This window comes from Aethalodelphis obliquidens, unplaced genomic scaffold (genome assembly GCF_003676395.1).
Source record: "Aethalodelphis obliquidens isolate GAN/ISIS:26980383/991018 unplaced genomic scaffold, ASM367639v1 scaffold12, whole genome shotgun sequence".
Lineage (NCBI taxonomy): Eukaryota > Metazoa > Chordata > Mammalia > Artiodactyla > Delphinidae > Aethalodelphis > Aethalodelphis obliquidens.
The window spans coordinates 41,372,018-41,392,141 of NW_020837956.1; the positions used below are offsets into that span (position 1 = coordinate 41,372,018).

Here is a 20,124-nt window from a genome sequence, read left to right on the forward strand (position 1 = left end):
GTGTCTGCCGCGCACCCCGACCGTGTGAGGAGACAGCCGGGTTTGGGCCCGTGCCGTGGTTTCCGTCCAGAGGCAGGCGTGGCCAAGCCAGGAGACGGCCAACCTTGTCCTGCCTCGATCCAGGTTAAACATGTAGCAAACTGACGTTTTAGCCGCTCGGTACTTTCCCTGCTCGAAATCCAGCCTTTAAGGCTCCTGCCTTCCTAGGGTGTTCCGCTCTGTGTGCTTCGTCCGTGTGTCCTGAGTGGGCGTGGCTCCGTCGTCTCTGACGTTTATCCAGAAGGAAAAGTGGTGGGCGAGCAGGGCAGCCCCCGCCCCTGCTGCAGATAGCCTCCCGGCCAGGTGCTCCACTGACTGTCGCTAATTAGAAGCAGGTAGAGCGCTGCGGGCGTTCAGCTGTTTCTGCCCTTCAGATAAGAGTTCTCATCTACTCGTTCCGTCCACACCCACAGAGAAGTTGTAAGTATATTACAGCGAATTTCCCTATATTTACTTTCATCTGTGTTCACTCAGGTACCAATGATATTACTGTATACGTTTTGAAATGTAAGCTATTTATAATCTATTGAGAGAAAAAATACAGTCTCCTTTCGGTAACAATATACATACATTACACCCCAAAAAATATTCTCAGTAGCTTTCTCTGGATAGTAAAATTATAGATTACTGGTTACGTTTTTAGTTTTGTCCATATATAGTTGATAATTTGTCTACAAAGAACACAGTAAGCTACTCGTCTGAACTCTCAACATTAAGACTCCTAAGTCGGTCTCTAACAGAAGGGAGTGTGGTGGTCTCGTCAGGACTGGAACCGGGGTGAAGCAGGAAGGGCTGCGGGGGGCTTGGGGCGCAGCCACCCCACGTCTCTCTCGGTTTGCTTTCTGGGTCCCTGTTTCTCGTGTCTTGTCCCCGGGTCCCGTGTCCTAAGTTTTGGTTGAGAAAACACGGCTGCTAGGTTGAATTCTTGCACCAAAGCAGCGCTTTAAAATATGGAAGTGTCGGATGCCGATCTTGCCAGAACGAGGCAGTCGCATGTGCGAAGCCCGGGTGCAGCCTCCTGTCTGTCTAGTGTGGCTTCCCTGCCACTCGGCCGACGCCCTTACGGGGGCTGCTCACCGGATGCCTCTCACCCCCCACCCTCCGGTTCCCACCAGGCTCAGGAAAACCAGACGTTCACACCCGGAAGCTGGTGGCAGTCCTTAGTGAACTGCGAGGAAGCGTTCGTTTGGACCAAATTGCTGGTAAGCCCCAGACGGCTTTTCAGTTTCCTTGGGAGGAGTCATCCTGAGTGGAGGTGGAGTCAGTCTCTTTAAGGAGGTAGGAACGCGAGCGGGGGCGGTGCCCAGCCACAGCAGGTGGTGGTGCGGGCTGATTGGCCGGAAGTCAGGAGCAGAGCCCCCCACCCTGCAGGCAGAGCCCCCCGACCCTGCAGGCAGAGCCAGAGCTCAGACACGCGAGCAGGACAGGAGGAGGTGGTGCCCGCGGCTGGCGGGGGGTCACGTGGAGGCTGGTGGGCAGGTGCTGAGGGGAGGGCTGACGCCTGCTGCTAAGGAGGCTTAGCCCAGGTGATGGGCCTCGTCCCACCGGGGACCCCGATCCTGTGCTGCTCCCTGGAGCTCAGGCCTCGCAGGGCTGGCGGGAGTGCATCCGGGTGACGGGCAGGTGCCTGACCCTCAGTTCCGCAGGTCAGCCCCGCCGGGGAACTCGGTGCAGACGGGTTTGGGGCCTCGCTGCTCGCAGCCCACTGCCCGGGAGGGGTGGGTCTCTGCCCAGCTCCCGCCGCACGCTTCCCGGGGCTGGCGTTCTGGGTCGGGAGCTCAGAGGAGAGGCGGCGGGCGTCTCCCACGTGCGGAAGGAGCCGCGCGGTTCCCGGATGTGGGGCGGAGCCGCCCGGGCTCCACGCCAGGGCGAGGAACCGCGGCCTATATCGCTTGAAGAGGGAGCCCGTCTCCCTGGGCTCTAACACACCTCCCCGGCAGCCCGCGGGCGAGGGCAGCAGCCCCTGGAGGCGGATCAGAGCAGGGTCCACGCTTACTTTGCGGGTTGCAGCTGCTCAGAAGTGAGGGCTGCCGCAAGCCTTGCCGCGGGGAACAGCCGCTCCGGAGCCGGCGGGCCGAGCCCTGTGTCTCCGTCCGTCCCCGCCACCAGCGCGGGACGCAGCACAGGCCCCGAGTTCCCGCAGCTCAGGGGCTGCAGACCAGGAGCAGGGGTCGGCAGGTCGGGTTCTGGGGGGCCCCTTCCTGGCGCAGAGGGAGAGCCAGCCCTGGGGTCTGCGGCACCGACCCCTCGTGGGCCCCTCCTGACGCCACCCCACTGCGGCCGCCCGGTCCATGGCACACTGACAGCGGAAGCTGAAGAGCTTTCCCTTGGAAAATGAAGTCAGGCTCCTCGTGTTGGCGCAGAACACCGGCCTCCGGCATCCAGGAGCGGTGGAGAGCCCTCCGCTGACCGAGGGGGCTCCCCTGGCTGCCGAGGCCGCCAGGCAGCTCAGCACCGGGACTGAATCGCACAGCCCTAATCCTGCTGACGAAGATGGGAAATCTGCCTCCAAAGATGTGTGAGCGGGGGCGCGCGCGCACCCCAGCCCCGGACAAGGGTGCTGCAAGCTCCCAGCGTGCATCCTCCCCGTGTGCTTGGGGGCCCTGGGGCGGGAGGGGCCCTTCTGGAGGCAGGGGAGGAGCCTGGGGGGCTGGGGCCGCTTGTTGGCATAGCCGCGCCCTGCTGCTTTGGGAGAACCTTCGGCAGCTTCCCGGCAGCTTCCCAGGGAGCAGGTGCTGCTTCTCTGAGTTCCCAGGTGTTCTCACGTCTCTGCCTTAGGAAGTCGTTATTTTTCGAAGCACCCTCTGAAATGCGGTAGCGGCCAGGGTCCTGATGGGAGGAGGGCACCCAGGTCGGTGGGTCTGGGGCTGGCTCGTCCTGCAGCTCAGCACCCTGGGCCTGTGTGCACAGCGACCTGTTGTGGAATGAGGTCTGATTTTCCAAGGAAAGCAGCCCTCCGCTCAGACCCCCTCCTTTGTCTTCGTCTTGTTATTGTATTTTAATGCCTTTTATTTTCCAGGTTTAAGATGCTTGTGTTTGTTTTGCACAAACTCTTCCAAGAAATCCCCAGTTCTAAAACCCGAAGGGGATCTCATCTGAGTGATACAGGAGCCGAGCAAAGGATACAATGAAATCAATGCGATTTGCTTTTGCACCCATGTTTTCGGGCCCGCCCCATCGTTAAATTAACCCTGATGGCTGTCTGGTGAGGCAGGATGTGGGGTGCCCCGACGTTATCGATGGCCCCTGCGGGGCACGGAGGGGGCACACAAGGACACGCTGGCAGAGCCACACTCCCTGGGGGCTGTAGAGGGTGTAAGGCAGAGGGGCTGCCCGCGCGGACCCAGAAGCACGGCAGGTGGTTTGTTCCCGGGTATCTAACAAATCCGCTTTAATCCTCCCGAGAGTGCTACCAGCAGGGGTCGTGGGCTGGATACTAACCACCAAAAATTCACGTCAGCTGGGAGCTCAGAGCGTGACTTTATTTGGAAATAGGGCCTTTGCAGATGTGATTGGACAGGGCTCTCGGTGAGGTCCTCCTGGGTGAGGGCAGGCCCTGAACTGAGGCCTGGGGCCCTTACAAGAAGAGCAGCCACGGAGGCAGACGAGTGAGGACTCCTGAGGACCGAGGAGGGGGCTGCAGCCGGAGCCCCCAGAGGAGCCGGGCTCACAGACACCTGGGGTGCGCACCGCTGGCCTGCACGTGAGGTGGGGGACACGGGTGGTGTCCAGCTGCCCTGTCCGTGGTGATTTGCTGCGGCAGCTTCGGGAAACTAACCCAGTCTTTCAGATGAGACCCTGGGGCTGGGAGGGTTCAGCTTTCCACCCACAGTCGGGCAGGCGGTGAGCAAGGGCTGGCCCCAGGCCGGCGTCTCCCCAGTGCTGGGTGTGGGGAGGACCCGGCACACCCGTGGGCCAGGATGGAGCCCTGGGCACCGTCCGCACTGCTCGCACGTGTCCCAGGTTGTCGTCCTGGTGGACGGCGCCTGTCTCTGAAACCAAAACCCTTTCCCTGTCGCCGCCGGCCCTGCTGGTCCTGCCCCAGGAACGTGTCTGTCGGTGCCCCCGTCGCTGTCCCCCGGCTCCGCTGGTCCCCGGCCCCCCCTCCGCCCCCCGCATGGGTGCACCCAGGTCACGTCCTCCCGGAGGGATCCTTAGTTGAAGGCTCCTGACTGATGGCCGGAGTCCACCCTGCTGTCTGGCCGCACGTGGCCACCTGGCATCGCAGTCACCCTGGGCGCCTGTGTTGTCTGCTGGCCACATCGGCGCCGTCTCGAGGGGGCGTCCTCCGTGGGCTGTTCCGTCGTCTTCCTGGCTGGAGCGAGTCTCTCCCGTGCCTTCTCCCACCTTGCCTGGCACCCGCCAGATGCCCCGCTGTTGGGAGTGCCTGGGGTTGGCCGTGAGCACCAGGCGAGGGGACCCAAGGCCGTGGAAGCTGCACCGGATCACAGCGCTGGCGGCCCAGCGGACCTCGCTGAATGAGCGGCCCTCTCCCCCAGGTGGCGGCCAGGGTCTCGGGGCCGCAGCCCAGCTCCGTGCCGGCCGGGCCTGGTCCTCACGCGCAGCTGGCAGCGTGCGCTGCGTGGGGTCCAGGGCGAGTGGCCGCTCCGGCCCTGGGCGAGCCTCACGGGGACGGAGGGGCCGTCCCGGGCTCCACAGGTCTATTTGAGGGAATCGTCCTGCACGGCCTGTCCTGTGTGTGCGTGTGTGTGCATGTGCACATGCAGGTGAGTGTCACAGAACATGAACACACGCGTCGCTAACCCGAACAATTCCGAGGCAGCGTGTGAAGCCCCCTTCCCGCGATGGGCCCCAGCCACGCCCCTGGAAAATGCACTGTAGACCTTGGGTGTGGCCCCAGCACTGCTTTCCTGAACGGCACATCTTGTTAGCGTCAGCACGTGGAAGGAATGACTGACGTTTTCTCTGCGGCTCGAGTATACGGTATGGATTGAAGTATTTGTATCGTGGACGGGGGGACACTTAACGCTGTGTCCCGGTTTTTGGTTTGGCTTTGCTTTCCGCGATCGCGAAGGGTGCCGCACACCCTTGTGGGCCGTGGGTCTCGGGCGCCTGCGGTCCAGCAGCATCAGCGCTCCCGCCAAGGCTGTTGGTGAAGCGACCCTCCTCACTCTGCTCCCCTCGCTCCTGTGTGCTCTCTCCTCCCCGGGCCCTGAGGGTTGTGGAGCCTGGAAAGCCCTGCACTGCGGCTCCCACTGCCAGGCCAGGCCTCGCCCCTCCCAGGGCACTAGCGCTGTTCCTCGTGGGCCGCTGAGGCCCCAGGATGACGAGGTTGTCTGAGTGTCCCTGTGTCGTGACACCCGACCCGCAGGGACCGGCTGGCCTTCCGTGGCAGCAGTGGGAACCATCTGCAACCAGGTGTCAATTACTTTGTATTTCCAGAAATCGAGAGAAAGCATAAAGGATGACATTAAAAAACCACCATTCTAAAAAAAGGCCTGGCGCTCTGCAGACACTGGTGAGTCTCCCAGGACCATCCCCCAGCCCCTTCCTCGCTCCCCTGGGACACTCACTGAGCCACGTGGTTCCTGCACCTGTTTTTCTCCAGTTCTGCAGACGTGTACCTACAAACAATGTTTGTATTTTAAAAATAAATGGCATTTCATTGTATATACAATCCTAATCTTGATTATTTGAGCAGGTTTGGGATATGTCCATGTGAATACATGTCCAGACCATTCCTTTTAATTGCTGTATATACTGTTCAATTATAGAGCATGTCACACTATCACTATAATTTTTAAATCACTTTTTATTTTTTAAAGGCAAAACATTTACCAATTTTGATGATTTTTTTCCCCTCTGGTTATAAAAACAACACACACACACACACAATGTGGAAAAATGTGAGGTTCAGAGTCACAGAAGGGCAAATAAAAATGCCATTGTGCTCATCCTTTTGCTGTGACTGATTTAACATCTAGTATTACTTTTCAGTCCCTTCCGTTAACATATGCACGTATTATGTAAATATACATTTCTTTTGAGTACTTTTCCATGTCATTAACTTTTTAAACATGGTCTTGCATAAACGCGTCTTAGGAATATGGGGCAATTAGTGAAACCACTCCCCTACTGTAAAATTTTGACTCGGTTGCAAACTTCTTTTCCAGAAAAGCTCATCTCTTTCTGCTCCTACAAGCCAGGTCTGGGTGTGCATCCCCACGAGGTTCATGGCTGTCAGGTCTCCCGCCTGGTGAGCATTTGGCTGGGGGTTGGGGGGGCTGGCCCCGTCTTGGACTGGCTCAGACTGGCTCGTGCTGGCTCAGTCACTCCTGGGCTCACCGGCTGCAGGGCCGTCCCAGGCCCGAGGGTGCCACAGCGGACAGGCCGCCCCGCGCCGTCCAGGACACAGGTCATGGAAGGGCGGAGGCTAGCGGTGGCAGGGGCCCTGCTCCCCCGCGGGCTGCCCACAGCATTGGCGCAGGGAGCGCAGGAAGGGGAGTGGGTGTCTTGCCAGCTCAGCTGCTGTGACAGATGCCACCAATAGCGGCTCTGGGGCCTGGACGTCAGAGCTCCAGGTGCCACAGGGCTGGCCACTCCCAGGCCTCGCTCTATGGCCGAGTCCGCACGTGGCCTCTCCTCCCCACCCTGTGACTTCACCTCACCTGCGTCACCTCCTCGAAGGCCCGTCTCCACAGACGGTCACGCTGGGGTGAGGGCTTCAAACTGTGAGTTTTGGGGAGCCTGTGCGGGAAGAGCTTTCTGGGCGCTTCCCAGGAGTCTGTGATGGGCGGAGGGAAAACGGAGTGCGAACTAGATAAGGTACAGCTGTTACCCCAGACCTTACAGACACCCGGGGCACGCTTCCCTCGCTGCCTCTGAGGATCTGCAAACGTGCGGAGCCTCAGCGAGCCCCAGACGGCAGGGGTTTAGTGCTCTCCCTGCCTGTCTCGACGCCCCCGGAGGGAATGGGGGTCGGGGAGGGTGCGTCCAGGATGCAAATACTGATTTACTGGGGAACCTGGAGTCCGGTTTCTGACTGGCTTGGCCTCCGCCCCCGGGAGCCTGTGCAGTGTTACCCGCTCTGTACACGGCGGACCCGGGAAGGACGGTTCCGGAATCCGAGGGGATCCGAGCGGATGCCTCCCGCCCCGCGCAGGTTCAAGGTGGAGGCCGAGCCTTGTAAACCAGCACCTCTGCCCCCTGCACCCGCCGCCAGACTTGAAGGAAAACCCTCAAGGTGAAGAAACTAAAATGGCGTATTTTGGGGCTTTTGAAACATAGGGAGTTCTGATTTTTCTTCTTGAAAAGAGACGATTTTAGAACCTCCTTGGCATCCCACAGTCCTCTTGGTGGTCTCATCTTTTTCTCCTATTTTAATGTGTAATGAAGCTGTACTTCAACAATTGCATTGGGACCATCTGCCCAGTAGGCGCTGCACTTGTATTTTTACTTTCTATTACAAAAATGACCAGAAATACAGCTTCGCTCTGCTCTACGCAATAGATGTTTATCTCAGAGTCTTTAAAGTGAATTCCATTTTAAAGTGTATTAGAATAGCTGGATATTTAAAGGACCCTGGCCAGAGTTCTTTAGTGAAGAAGCACTCAGGTACTTCAGAGACTTTGAAAGCAGGAGTGACCGTGTAAACAGGACCGCAGACGCCCTGACCCTCAGACCTGAGAGGACAGTGTCCGCGCTGTGAGGCCCGCCCTCGTTCTGTGCAGTAGGGCCCCGAGTTCTCCGGAACCCACCCCCAGGCGTCCCCGCCCCCGCTCCCTCTGATGTGCAAATGCAGGAGGAGGAAGGACGGGTTCGTTCACCCTTCACCAGGCCGCCCGAGGTGAGCTGCACGGGCTGGGAAAGGAGCTGAGTGGACGCGGTTCGCTTTGGGACGCTGGCGGGGACGAATGGTCTCTCTTCCCCCTTATCTATCTACCTGTGAATCCTCTAGAACATTCAGGCTCGGAGCGAGAACGGTTTGTGTTACGTGGCTCAGCTTAGCACACGAAGCAGGTCAGCTTCCAGGAATGCACAGGAGGGGCCGAGGCGCCCTGGACCCCCTCCCTCGGGTTATGTTCACCCTGCGTGTGCAAACGGCCGGAGCGGCCTGGGCCTCGGCTGGATGGAGAAGGCCGGCTCGCAGATGCCAGGGCGGGGTTTGTCGGCTCGGGCGTCAGGTGGGAACTAGGCCAGCTTGAGGCACTGTGTGTTGAAGCAGTCCCCCTCCTTGCTGGCCACGGCCTCGAGCAGAGCCTGCTTCTTCTGCAGACTCCGGGACGACTCCAGCTCGTACATGGTGGTCAGGTTGAAGAGTGCGCTCTCGTGCAGGCAGTGCCGCGGGTCCTGCTGGGTCATGGCCTCCAGCTGCCGCAGCGAGTCCTTGAGTCGGCCCAGGTAGAGCAGGCACACGGCCGCGTTGTTGTTGGCCTGGAGGGGGACACGCGGGACTGAATGCGGCCTCACAGGGCCCGAGGACCTCCCTGGCCCCCATGAGAGTGCCTGATGCCGGCAGACTTGTTGGGAGGGGCGGGGGGCACGGGGTGGGGGGGAGCCGCCTCTGCTCGGGTGTCTTACCACCGCATTTGCTGGGTCAATCCTTAGAATCTCTGTGAAGCATCGGTGGGCTTCTGCAAAGTTATTCTGACCGAGGTGAAGGAACGCTCTGGAAATAAGCAACGCACAGAGGATTAACCAGGAAAGTCAGGATGCGGGCAGGTGCGTGGCAGCAGCACTGACGGGGCAGCTCCCAGAACTGGAACCCCACAGGGAGGACCAGGCAGCATTGGCCCCTCAGGTGTCACCCGAGCCAGGTGGTGTCAGTGCTTTCCAGATGTGGCAGGGGACAGGGCATTCTGGGGAGCAAACTGCACTGGGTCTGACGTCTGTTAGTTTAATTCAATCCCTATCAAAATACCGATGGCATTTTTCACAGAACTGGGACAAAAGAATTTTAAATTTGTAGGGAAACACAAAAGACCCCGAATAGCCAAAACTATCTTGAGAAAGAAAACTGGAGCTGGAGGAATCACGCTTTCTGACTTCCGACTATACTACAAATCTACAATGATCAAAACAGTATGGTACTGGCACAAAAACTGACATAGATCAATGGAACAGGAAAGAAAGCCCAGAGGCAAACCCACACACCTATGGTCGACTAATCTATGACAAAGGAGGCAAGAATATACAGCAGAGAAAAGTCTCTTCAGCAAGTGGTGTTGGGAAGACTGGACAGCCTCATGTAAAAGAATGAAATTAGAGGGAATTCCCTGGCAGTCCAGTGGTTAGGACTCGGCTCTTTCACTGCTGGGGCCCAGGTTCGACCCCTGATCAGGGAACTAAGATCCTGCAAGCCCTGTGCCCTGTGGCATGGCCCCAGGCGCCCCCCCCCCAAAAAAAAAGAATGCAATTACAACATCCCTTCATGCCATACAAAAAAATAAGTAAACTCAAAATGGATTAAAAACCTAAATATAAGACCAGAAACCAAAAAACTCCTAGAGGAAATCGTAGGCAGTACACTCTGTGACATAAATAGTAGCAATATTTTTTTTGGATCCGTCTCCTAAAGCAAAGGAAATAAAAGCAAAAATAAAGAAATGGGACCTAATTAAACCTAAAAGCTTTTGTATAGCAAAGGAAACCATCGATAAAATGAAAAGGCAGCCTACTGAGTGGGAGAAAATATTTGCAAGTGATATGACCTATAAGGAGTTAATATCCAACATATATAAACAGCTCATTCAGGGACTTCCCTGGTGGTCCAGTGGTTAAGAATCCGCCTTCCAATGCAGGGGATGCGGGTTCGATCCCTGGTTGGGGAACTAAGATCCCACATGCCACGGGATGCCTCAACTAGAGAGCCTGTGCACTGCAACGAAGAGCCCACTTGCTGCAACGAAGAGCCCGTATGCCACAACAACCAAGACCCAATGCAGCCAAATAAATAAATAAATAAATACTAAAAAAATAAACAGCTCATTCAATTCAACATAAAAAAAAGATTACAAACTGGGCAGAAGACCTGAATAAACCCCTACTTACATGGTCGATTAATCTGTGACAAAGGAGGCAAGAATATACAATGAGGAAAAGACTCTTCAATAAATGGTGTTGGATAAACAGGACAGCTACATGCAAGAGAATCAGACGAGACTCCTAACTCACACCAAAGTAAATTCAAAATGAATTTAAAACTTAAATGTAAGACCTGAAACCATACAACGTCTAGAGGAAGATACAGGCAGTATTCTTTGACATCAGTCTTAGCAATAGTTTGTTGGATCTGTCTCCTCAAGCAAGAGAAACAAAAGCAAACAAACAGCCAGGACTGCATCGCACCAAGAAGCTGCTGCACAGTGAAGGAAACGCAACAGAATGAAAGGGCAGCCAGCCGAATGGGAGAAGATATTTGCAACTGGTATATATCAAACAGGGGTTAACAAAGAACTCAAACAACTCAACATCAAAAATACCTGATTAAAAAATGGGCAGAGGACCTGAATACACAATTTTCCAAGGAAGACATACAGATGGCCAGACACATGGAAAGATGCGCAATGTCACTAATCATCGGGGAAATGCAAATGAAAACCACAATAAGATATCACCTCACACCTGACAGAATGGCTGTTATCAAAACGACAACAAGTAACAAGTGGTGGTGAGGCTGTGGAGAAAGGGGACCCTTGTGCCCTGTTGGTGGGAATGTAAACTGGTGCAGCCGCTGTGGAGAACAGTATGGAGGGTCCTCAAAAAACTAGAAATAGAGCTGCCATATGAGCCAGCAATTCCACTCCTGGGTATTTATCCAAAGAAAATAAAAACACTAATTAGAAAAAAATACATGCACCCCTACGTTCACTGCAGCATTATTTACAATTGCCAAGATACAGAAAGCAATCTAAGTGTCCATCAACAGATGAATGGATAAAGGGGTGTGCGTGCAGTGCATGGAATATTACTTGGTCATAAAAAAGAATGAAATCTTACCATTTGTGACAACATGGATGGACCTAGAGGGCATTATGCTAAGTGAAATAAGTCAGAGAAAAACAAATACTGTACGATTTCACTTATATGTGGAATCTAAAAACGAACAAACACAGAACAGAAACAGAGTTACAGACACAGAGAACAAACAGGTGGTTGCCAGAAGTGGGGTGGGTGAGGGGAGGACAGAAACAGGTGATTAAGGGAGGGGGATATAGAGGGACAAACTTCAGGTGCAAAATAAACATGTCACGGGTCTGAAATGCGCAGTGTGAGGAATGCAGTCAGTGATAATGTGAGGACTGTGTGTGGAGACACGTCATAATTAGACTAATGGTGGTGATAGTGTGAAAGCTATAGAAATATCAAGTCCCTGTGTTGTATAACAGAAACTAACACAGTGTTGCAAGGCAATTATACTTCAAACAAACAGAAAAAGATCAGATTTGTGGTTGCCCGTGGAGGGGAAGGGGGAGGGGGGATTAGATGAAGGTGGTCAAAAGGTACAAACTTCCAGTTATAAATAAGTACTAGGGATGCAGTGTGCAACACGATGAACATAGTTAACACGGCCGTACGTTACATGTGAGATGATGGATGTTCAGTGAACTTACTGTGGTCCTCACTCCATGATGTCAGTATGGAAATCAGATAGATCACCATGCTGCACACCTTACACTTACACCGGCTGTAAGTTAATTATATCTCAGTAAAACTGGAAGGAAAAATAAAGGAAAAATACATACCTGTTCATTAAAACCATTATTTTACCCTGCAGTCCATCCAGTTTCTGTGTTACTTTCTCTACGTCTTGAAAGTACTTTTCAGCTGTCTTTATGTCTCCAATCTGCTTTGACAAAATTATGTAGTCAGTTCAGCTGACAAATGTTAAATCTAAACCCACATACACAGCTTCCTCATGTTATGTGTCAGGCAGGGTAAAACTCTGGTATAACCACTTACTGATGATCACTTTTTGTTACCAAAAAAAAGTAAGAGCCATTTAGGATACAGCAGAACGTCAACATCTATCTCTACGTCAGCAAGTGAGTGGTTAATACACCTGCATGTTAACAAGTCTCTTACAGTTTTTAATTTGTACCCTTCAAAAGGAATCCTGGCATAGCATTATGAAAACTAAAAATACCTCCCGACTCTGGCCAGGCCCCGGGCCCGTTCTTAAACCTGCCCGTGGATCATTTCAAGAAACCTCTGCCATGCGGCCCCAGGCAAAACATGCTCCACAAGCCCAACTGGTATATTTGGCAAATTAAACTTGATATTATCGTTAAGAAAAAAGAAAAAAAAAAAAATGACTAAAAAAGTACAACATTTACCTTTTGGTATAATATTACAGTCTCCCAGTCAATTATTGGGGGGTTATTTGTGACCAGTAAAATGACAGAGATCATCAAACTAACAAATTTCAGTCCTATTCTGACCCAATAATACAGAATTCTATCGTGCGAACAAATGGCCGCGCTCTTAGCGAACGGTTACGGAGACCTCAGCTCCCTCTAAAATGAAGCCAGAGCCACTGGGGGTCCTGATGGCTAAACCCCCTCCCCCGTCCTGCCATCGCTGCGGACCACAGCCTGGGGGGCGGGGGGTTAAGAGGGAATCGGGTCTCCTTCTGCACGAGGAAGGAGATCAGTGATCTAAGGCTTAGACTGCAAAATACAGGAAAAATGAAAACCCTGTGACAACAAAGACCTTACGACCAGGGTGAAGGAAGAACAAAGGCCTCTGTGTTCCAGGCCTAAAGGAGCAGCTCTGGAGCAGCTGACTCCAGGGCATCTCGTTACAACACACCACGAGGTGTCTCTGCATCTGCCGAGGGGACAGCATCGCAGCTGCAGTGTCAGCGCCCTCTTCTGCACACTCACCCCCATCCCGATTCCCGGGGTCCTCCAGCCACCTGCCGGGAGCGCTTGTTCCCTTCCCCTTCCTTCCAGGGAAGCCCGCGTACTACCTCCCTGCAGCCGAGGGCAGGCGTGCCCACCACCCAGCACCAAGGGTCTGGGTTACTCTCCACAGTGAGACCCCTGCAGGCAGCACCCGGCCCCTTCACGGTACCCTGGGAAACCAGGGCCTGGTGTTTGGTGACACAAAGACACTGGCTGCACTGCTGCTGCTGTGAGTAATGAGCGCCCTTCGTCGCCGACCCGGGGATCTCGAGTCCTCAGCCAGCGCCCATCAAGCTACCCTCACGGTCTCCGGCCCCTCTCTGTTGTCAATGCTGCCCCGAAAAACACCCTGCCAGGAGGAGGAAACAAAGTGGCACCATCCGCACGTCTACTGGCCCCGCCCTCACGCACACGGTGGGAGCACCCGCGGTCCCCCACAGAGGCCTGAACATCTGCGTCCCCCGCAGTGCGCTCACTTACCCTGCATCCTCCAGGGCCCAGGGGCATACTGATGGAGATACTGACGCTCACCAGCTGATAACAAAGGTGCACCAAGCCCTAAATGTCTGCTGGGTGCTGTGCTAAGTGCTTCCCACCGCTCACAACTTCTAACAAGCTGTGCTGTTGGTCCCACTCCTTTCTTCACTCTCCGGATTAAAAAGATGAGGCTCAGAAAGGCTGGGCGGTTTCCTCAGGTCACAAAGCTAACATAACAGAATGGGACTGTCCAACTCCCAGACCACGTGCTGGCCCTCTGCACCGCACGGCCTCAAGGAGCTGGTACAGGACTTGCGCTGAAACTATTTTCTACTGGGAGGTAACGAAGGAATCTTAGAATTTTCTTTGCCACCTGATTTTTCTGGTCATTAGAAGGTAAGTTCACATCCTTGTATTTCTTTTTTTTTTTTTTTAAAGAATTAATTTATTTTTGGCTGCATTGGGTCTTCGTTGCTGTGCACGGGCTTTCTCTAGTTGAGGCAAGCGGGGGCTACTCTTCGTTGCGGTGCGCAGGCTTCTCACTGCAGTGGCTTCTCGTTGCGGAGCACGGGCTCTAGGCACGCGGGCTCTGGTAGTTGTGGCTCGCGGGCCTTAGAGCACAGGCTCAGTACTTGTGGCACACAGGCTTAGTTGCTCCGCGGTGTGTGGGATCTTCCCGGACCAGGGCTCGAACCCGTGTCCCCTGCACTGGCAGGCGGATTCTTAACCACCGTGCCACCAGGGAAGTCCACATCTTCATAATTATTAAAACGTAATTAGGATTTAAAATCCTACTGATTTTCTAAGACTTAGAGGCAGCGTAAAAAATTAAACAATATAAAAAGGCAATTAAAAATATTGCAAAGTATCTAGTAAGCAAATAAACAAACCCAAACTAGTTATTTGAAGAAAACAACAGATAATAAGTGGATGAACTAATCAAGGGAAAGAAAGCATGAGTAAACAATTATAAATGTAAAAGGAGAAATAACTATAGTTAAAGTGAAATTGAAGTAATTATGAAAGAAGACTATATTTTACAGAACTCTAAGCGAAAACATATGTGAATACACAGACCAAACAGGTGATCTTCTTGGCACTCTAAATTGCCAAAATTGATGCCAGAAACAGAGAGAAAAAACCTCACGTGTGGAACACTAAAGCCATTAGTAACAGTATTAAGTTACCCAACAAATCCTAGGAGGGTGGCTGAGGCCTCTTTGAGGTCAGTTATTCAAATCTCCCAGGAACATGTAATTCCAGAGTGTCCAAAATATCCCAGAGGACAGAGAAAGCAAGCAAGCAGCTATGTTTATGAAGACAGAACACAGCTACCAAATGCTTTGAGAAGGGCACGCTCACACACACACACACACACACACGCATACGCACGCACAAACCCAGACCAATTTCACTTATAACGATAACTGCAGAGATCTGGGGACACTTCCCCGGGGAGCCCAATGTATTGGAGGCGCAAATGTGAATACTTCTGTGGCCAGAAACGTCTCCACGGAAGCACCGACCAAGCCCCAGTCTGACCGTCAGGGTCCCTCCCCTGGGCCGTCAGGTCCATGACTGTCACAGAAAGACGGTGCTTTCATATTTCAGGGTTCCTAGATGGACCTCCAGCAGACATTTCTCAAATTATGCAAATTAAGACAGAAATGAAGTTTCTGAGATCGTCCTAAGTAGTGAGAAATTAGAGCAGATACAGAGCATTCTTTTAGTACGAGAATCAGGACAATAACCGGGCACCACGAGATCCCGGGCACGGCATTCTTTACACGGCTGCCTCGTTTCATCGGCACAAGGACCCCAAGAGGCAGCCACGAGCGTACCTGGTGCACAGAGGAGAGGATGCAGTTCAGGAGGGTGGCCAGCCCAGGGTCAAGGCTAGGTAAGCACCAAGGACAAACAGAAACCCGGGTCTTTCAGATGCTAGAACACGCGTTCTTCAACATCCATGAGTTACTCAGTGAAGGTCAAGCTTCAGAGACTGGGGCAGGGACCCCGGGCATCCTGGGAGGGACTTGGACGACACACAGGCGGCCTTCACTGTTGGGTTGTCTCTGGATGCCCCCCTGGGGGAGCGGCGTGTGTGCGCTTGTGTGTGTGCGTGCGCTTGCGTCTGTGCATGGCGTGGAGGACGGGGTGGAGGTGGGGTGTGTGTGTGCACGCATTCGTGTGCGCAGTGGCCAGGAGGTGCAGGAGGACAGGACCAACATCAGTGAAGAGAACCTGGGCTCTGGGTGACCTTGTTCAAATTCCTCCTGTGGGCCTGACCTCTGGGACCCCAGGCAGGTCACTTGAGCCCCGGGAAGCCTCAGTCTGCTCCTCTGTAAAGTGGGCCGGTCACACGGCGGAGGAGGATGGCCCAGCAGGGCACCTGCTCAGGGCCAGCGCCTCCCCACATCCATCCCCCTGTCTTTGACCACCACGGACGGCCCCATCAGGCTCCCGCCCAGGCTGCGGGTGCTACGGTCGACACCCTTTGAGACTGAGGGTGCGGGGCTGAGGCACCCGCGCTCGGCCTGCGAGTGTGGGCCTGCCGTCGTGGGGAGGACAGGAGCGAGGACGGGCGCCCGGCACCCCGGCACCAAATGCGTCCCGGCTTCAGCGCCATCCCTGGCAAAGCGGGTACGTCCCGGCTTCCCGCACTGTCGGGACCGTGGTTCCAAGCGGGACCTCCTTTGTCCACGCACGTGGATTCAAGCGCGCTTTGGCTACGTTAGCAGCCACTTAAAATAAGATTACTGACGGTTTTGTCAACACACTTCTACCTGCAACAGGGCAATTTCTCAAGGAATCCATCTCAGCGCTTCCCAGATGAAAATCTACGAAAATGCACGTCTAGCAATTGGCTTCCTAATCACGTCAAAGCCCGGAGCACAGTCAAGCCAGGACCAAGAAAACTGCCCCTTCTACAGCCACAGAAGTCTGACTTGATGTACTTCCTGTTCTCTTTCTGCAATCTACAGCATCCACGCTAAGGCGACCCCCGGCCCACCCTGCCAGCCGCGCGGCTCACCTGGAGGAAGATCCGGCCAATGCAGCTCAGCAGCTGGGGCTCCTGGTGTGGGTAGTACTGGACGACCGAGCGGTACGCGTCCACGGCCAGCACGTAATCCTGCGAGGGACCCAGAGAGCATCCCAGAGTTAGGAGGAGCACGCTGTTTTACACGTTACAGGAGCGCAGGTACCTGCAGACTCGCACGTGAAGCGGGAACACGAATGCGTGGGCAGGTGGGACGTGGCACCGCCGTGAGGGCGGCAGATGGCCCAGCAAACCAGGCTCTGAGTTCTGTGTGTAACCACGGTCCTGAGAGCCTTCCTCTCCCCGAGGGGCTCTGGTTGTGCACTGAGGGCAGAGGGGCTTTCTTCTTCCAGCTTCTGAGTAGCAACTAGTATTTCACCTGGACTCACTCTTTCTTTTCTGACAAAATCCTTAATTGGTGAATTTTGTCTTGCCTCCATCTGCCAGACACAGAAACTGAATTTATTAATAGCGTCTCTTAAACATTTTCTTTACTAAAACTCGAGGTAAAGTTCTTAAATGCAGACAAACATAAGCCCCGTAAAACAGCTGGGCCGGGAGAGCTCGCTGGCTCTGGCGGGAGGAGGCCATCCGGGGCACCTGGCCGTATTGCCAGGGGCACAAGGACAAATCCCCAACAGCCCCGAGCTCAGACGGCAGGGTCGCCGTCCCGCCTGCTGGTGGGCACTGTCCCGGGCTCGTGTGAACAGCTCCCTGCGTCTCCCGGGTCAGCAAACAGCAGGCCGCGCGGCAGTGTTCTCCTCACTGAGTCTTCGTAAAACCCCACAAGGTACTTTTCTTCCTTTCGTCGTCTACGTTTTCAATGTCATGAAAACTGGGACAGGCGTTACTAGTTCGCTAACTGGGATGTTATGAAGACAGACAGACGACAAGAAACGTTCCAGTTTAGCAGGGAAAAAAAAAATGGAAAGACTCTGGCAGCTTCGAGAGCAGCTCTTCACGACGAACTGGACTTGCTGGTGCAGGCGGCGAGCCGGCAGCACCTGCCTGTCCCCCTCGGCTCCTGTCACCGCTGCCCGCGCCCTGCCCAGCAGGAGCGCGCGGGTGAGAGTGTGCCGAGAGCCCGCTCTCGGGGTGGCAGTGACCCCCGGTGCCTGGGGCCCGAGGGACGCTGAGGCCCGGCTTGGGGTCCGGCGCTGCTGAGCCCTGGACTTCTGCGGGGAGACGGGGGCACCTCGGAGCATCTGAGAATCACCCACTGTGCTGAACGTCTACGCCTCACTTCACGTTTGGGGCGAAAGAAAGGCCACCTCGCCGTTCGTGTCCGGCGGCGCCCAAGTGTCACCGGGTCAGGCCAGTGCACACGCCCCGATCCCGGCCCGCGTCTCCGGGTGGCTCTGTGGCCGGCGTCGCCGCCTGACACCTCCACGTCTCGGCGCTCCGGCCTGCTACGGAGAGGCATGCGGCCGCTGTCCCGCCGGAGCGGCGCTCCTGGGAGAGCACGGCTGGGCGGACACAACCGTGGGGACCCCGTGCGGAGGCTTTCAGACGAGGCGCCGGGCCCGGGCGGCAGCCCCGGGTGGCTGCAGACTCGGGCCCGGGCCCTGGCGGTTCCAAGGAGCCCGGCCTCCAGTAAACCAGACCGGAGCGCGGCCCAGAGCTTGTCAGCGGACGACCATTTAACAAAATCGTTTATTTACCGGAGGAAACGAGGAAATGCGGCCCCGGCTGAAGGGCGCTCTCGAGGGCGAGCGCCGTCCAGGCCGCGGTCAGGCGGGCGCGGCCCGCTCGCAGGGACCGACTGCTCTAGCTCCGTCTTCCCCCTCTTCTTTCAGCAGCTGCACCGTGTGGCGGGGCACGGAGGCGGGCGGCGCGGCGCCCTGAGTCTCCCAGATGGGCTGGGGTGCCCAGGCTGCGACAGTGTTTCAGGCACACGTTCGGGCTGAAGCGTGTGGACAGACTGCTCATCGTTAAAAAGGTGAATCAGCGTTCACGTCGCCGTAGCAGAAATGTTATTCAGAACAAGAAGCGGCTGCTGAAGTAACCCAGCGTCGCCCATACGCGAACGGAAGGGACGGGACGCGCCGGTGAGGCCGACACTGCTGTAATTCCGGGCTCGCTCACTAGGTGGCGACAGGATGCGCACGCGTGCTGGCGCCTCAGCCGCAAAATTTTTCATTCCTTTTTTTAACTCGTGGAAATGAAAGCATAATCTAAAATCTCAAATTAAACTGCACTTGTGGTAAAAGTATTTTTGAAGCACAGTGATCTGTTCTGTACTGAGTCCCGACAACGTAGGTACAAGACTTAGTCTGGCGCCTGGTGGTATCATCACTCCAGCAGTAGACAAAGGGTGTTCTTATCCCACAATTTTCTATTAATGTGCCTTAAAAATGCACACAGGAAGCCACCAGTGGAACAGGAGACCCTCCTGAGGTGTCCCAGCCCGTGACCAAGGAGACACCGATCTGCCCGTGACCTTACGATGTGTCCTTTGTTTCTGCGCGTGAGCCGGCGAGCTCCGCGGAAGGAAGGCGGCGGTGGCCCTGGGCGGCTCCCTCCACCCGCGGGAGGGACGGGGCGCCGTGTCAGGGGTCACGGTGGCAGGAAGGGAGGAGCTGTGAGAACCAGAGCGCCTTAACCCCAAGGCGCTGTCCAAGGGGGGCTGCAAGTGCATCCCTTCTGGGCCTTCGTTTCAGGGGAGGTCCCCGGGGCTTGGGGGTGGGAGGGGCACGCGAGGCAGTCTGCACCCCAGGGTCACAGCGACGCACGGAAGGCAGGGCCCTGGAGCAGGAGCCGAGTGCACACCCAGCGTGGCCTTCTGCACGGGACCCACAGCTGGCCCGGGACGCGGTCCCCTCGCGGGGCTGCCCTGTCAGGGTTAGACACCAGCTCCCGGAGCCCGCTTCTCCCCTCGGCCATTTGCCTGCTCTGCTCTGCTAAAACCAAGCTCAGGAGTGACCCTGGGCTGGCCTGTGGGAGGGCCACGATCTGGCCTCTTAATGGCCCACAAGATGTTAACGGAGCTGCTCTGGGTGTCTGCGGCTCACTGATTCGGGCAGCAGCCTCCAGCCCCTGCCGCTGGGCCCTGCCAGGGAGGCACGGATGGAGGAACAAAGGAGCACGCCCTCGGTTCAGCTTCCTCGTCCCCCAGCCGCCTCCCCGGGGGCTGGCAGTGTGTGTGTGGGGGGGCGGGGCTCAGGAGCAGGTCTCCCGGGGAAGCCTGTCCCCAGATGCCATGGCCATTGAGCGCAAGTCAGGTCAGGACCAGGACGAGGGAAACCACCTCCTCTAATGGGGGGAACAGAGGCCAACTCTGGGACTGAATCCAGAGAAAAACAGGAGGGAGAGAGAATTGAGAGCATGAGGAGGATTTCAATTAAATCATCTCGACCCCTGTTTGAACAATTAAACTTGGCAGTGTAAATTCTACATTCTATTGACATTTCTTTCAGTAGAAATTAAAGGACGTTTATCCCGAGTGTCTCACTGGCCTCTCTGCTCGATAACCGCCCCCGCATGCACACCACCTCGAGGTCCCAGCGGTTCCCCCCCCCCCCCCGCCCTGAGAACATCATACCTTCATGAGCAGCAGACAATTGGCCATGGAGCACGTCACCCGTCCCAGGCGGGACCGCCACAGCTGCACGGAGGCTGCAAGAGCGGAGTACGGTGAGTGCATGGGGAGCGGGTCCTGCCGCCGGCCCGACCCAGACAGATGGACGCCCCGCCCCCGTCACCCGG

General features: G+C 55.6%; 1 protein-coding gene across 3 annotated transcripts in view; it reads right to left on the reverse strand.

Moving 5' to 3' along the window:
* Positions 1 to 5,969: 5,969 nt before the first annotated feature.
* The window catches only part of TRAPPC12 (trafficking protein particle complex subunit 12), a 59,658-nt gene continuing 45,503 nt past the window's right edge, over positions 5,970 to 20,124 (reverse strand). For 2 of the 3 annotated variants that reach the window (XM_027113868.1, XM_027113869.1), the window contains 5 exons: positions 19,961 to 20,034; positions 16,414 to 16,512; positions 11,745 to 11,845; positions 8,581 to 8,668; positions 5,970 to 8,433 (listed from right to left, as the gene is read on the reverse strand). In XM_027113868.1, the coding sequence (XP_026969669.1) occupies positions 8,191 to 8,433; positions 8,581 to 8,668; positions 11,745 to 11,845; positions 16,414 to 16,512; positions 19,961 to 20,034 (605 nt within the window). In that variant the 3' untranslated portion in view covers positions 5,970 to 8,190. Of the gene's footprint in view, positions 8,434 to 8,580; positions 8,669 to 11,744; positions 11,846 to 16,413; positions 16,860 to 19,960; positions 20,035 to 20,124 lie in introns of those variants that run through there. The other variant, XR_003434219.1, reaches the window with a different exon arrangement.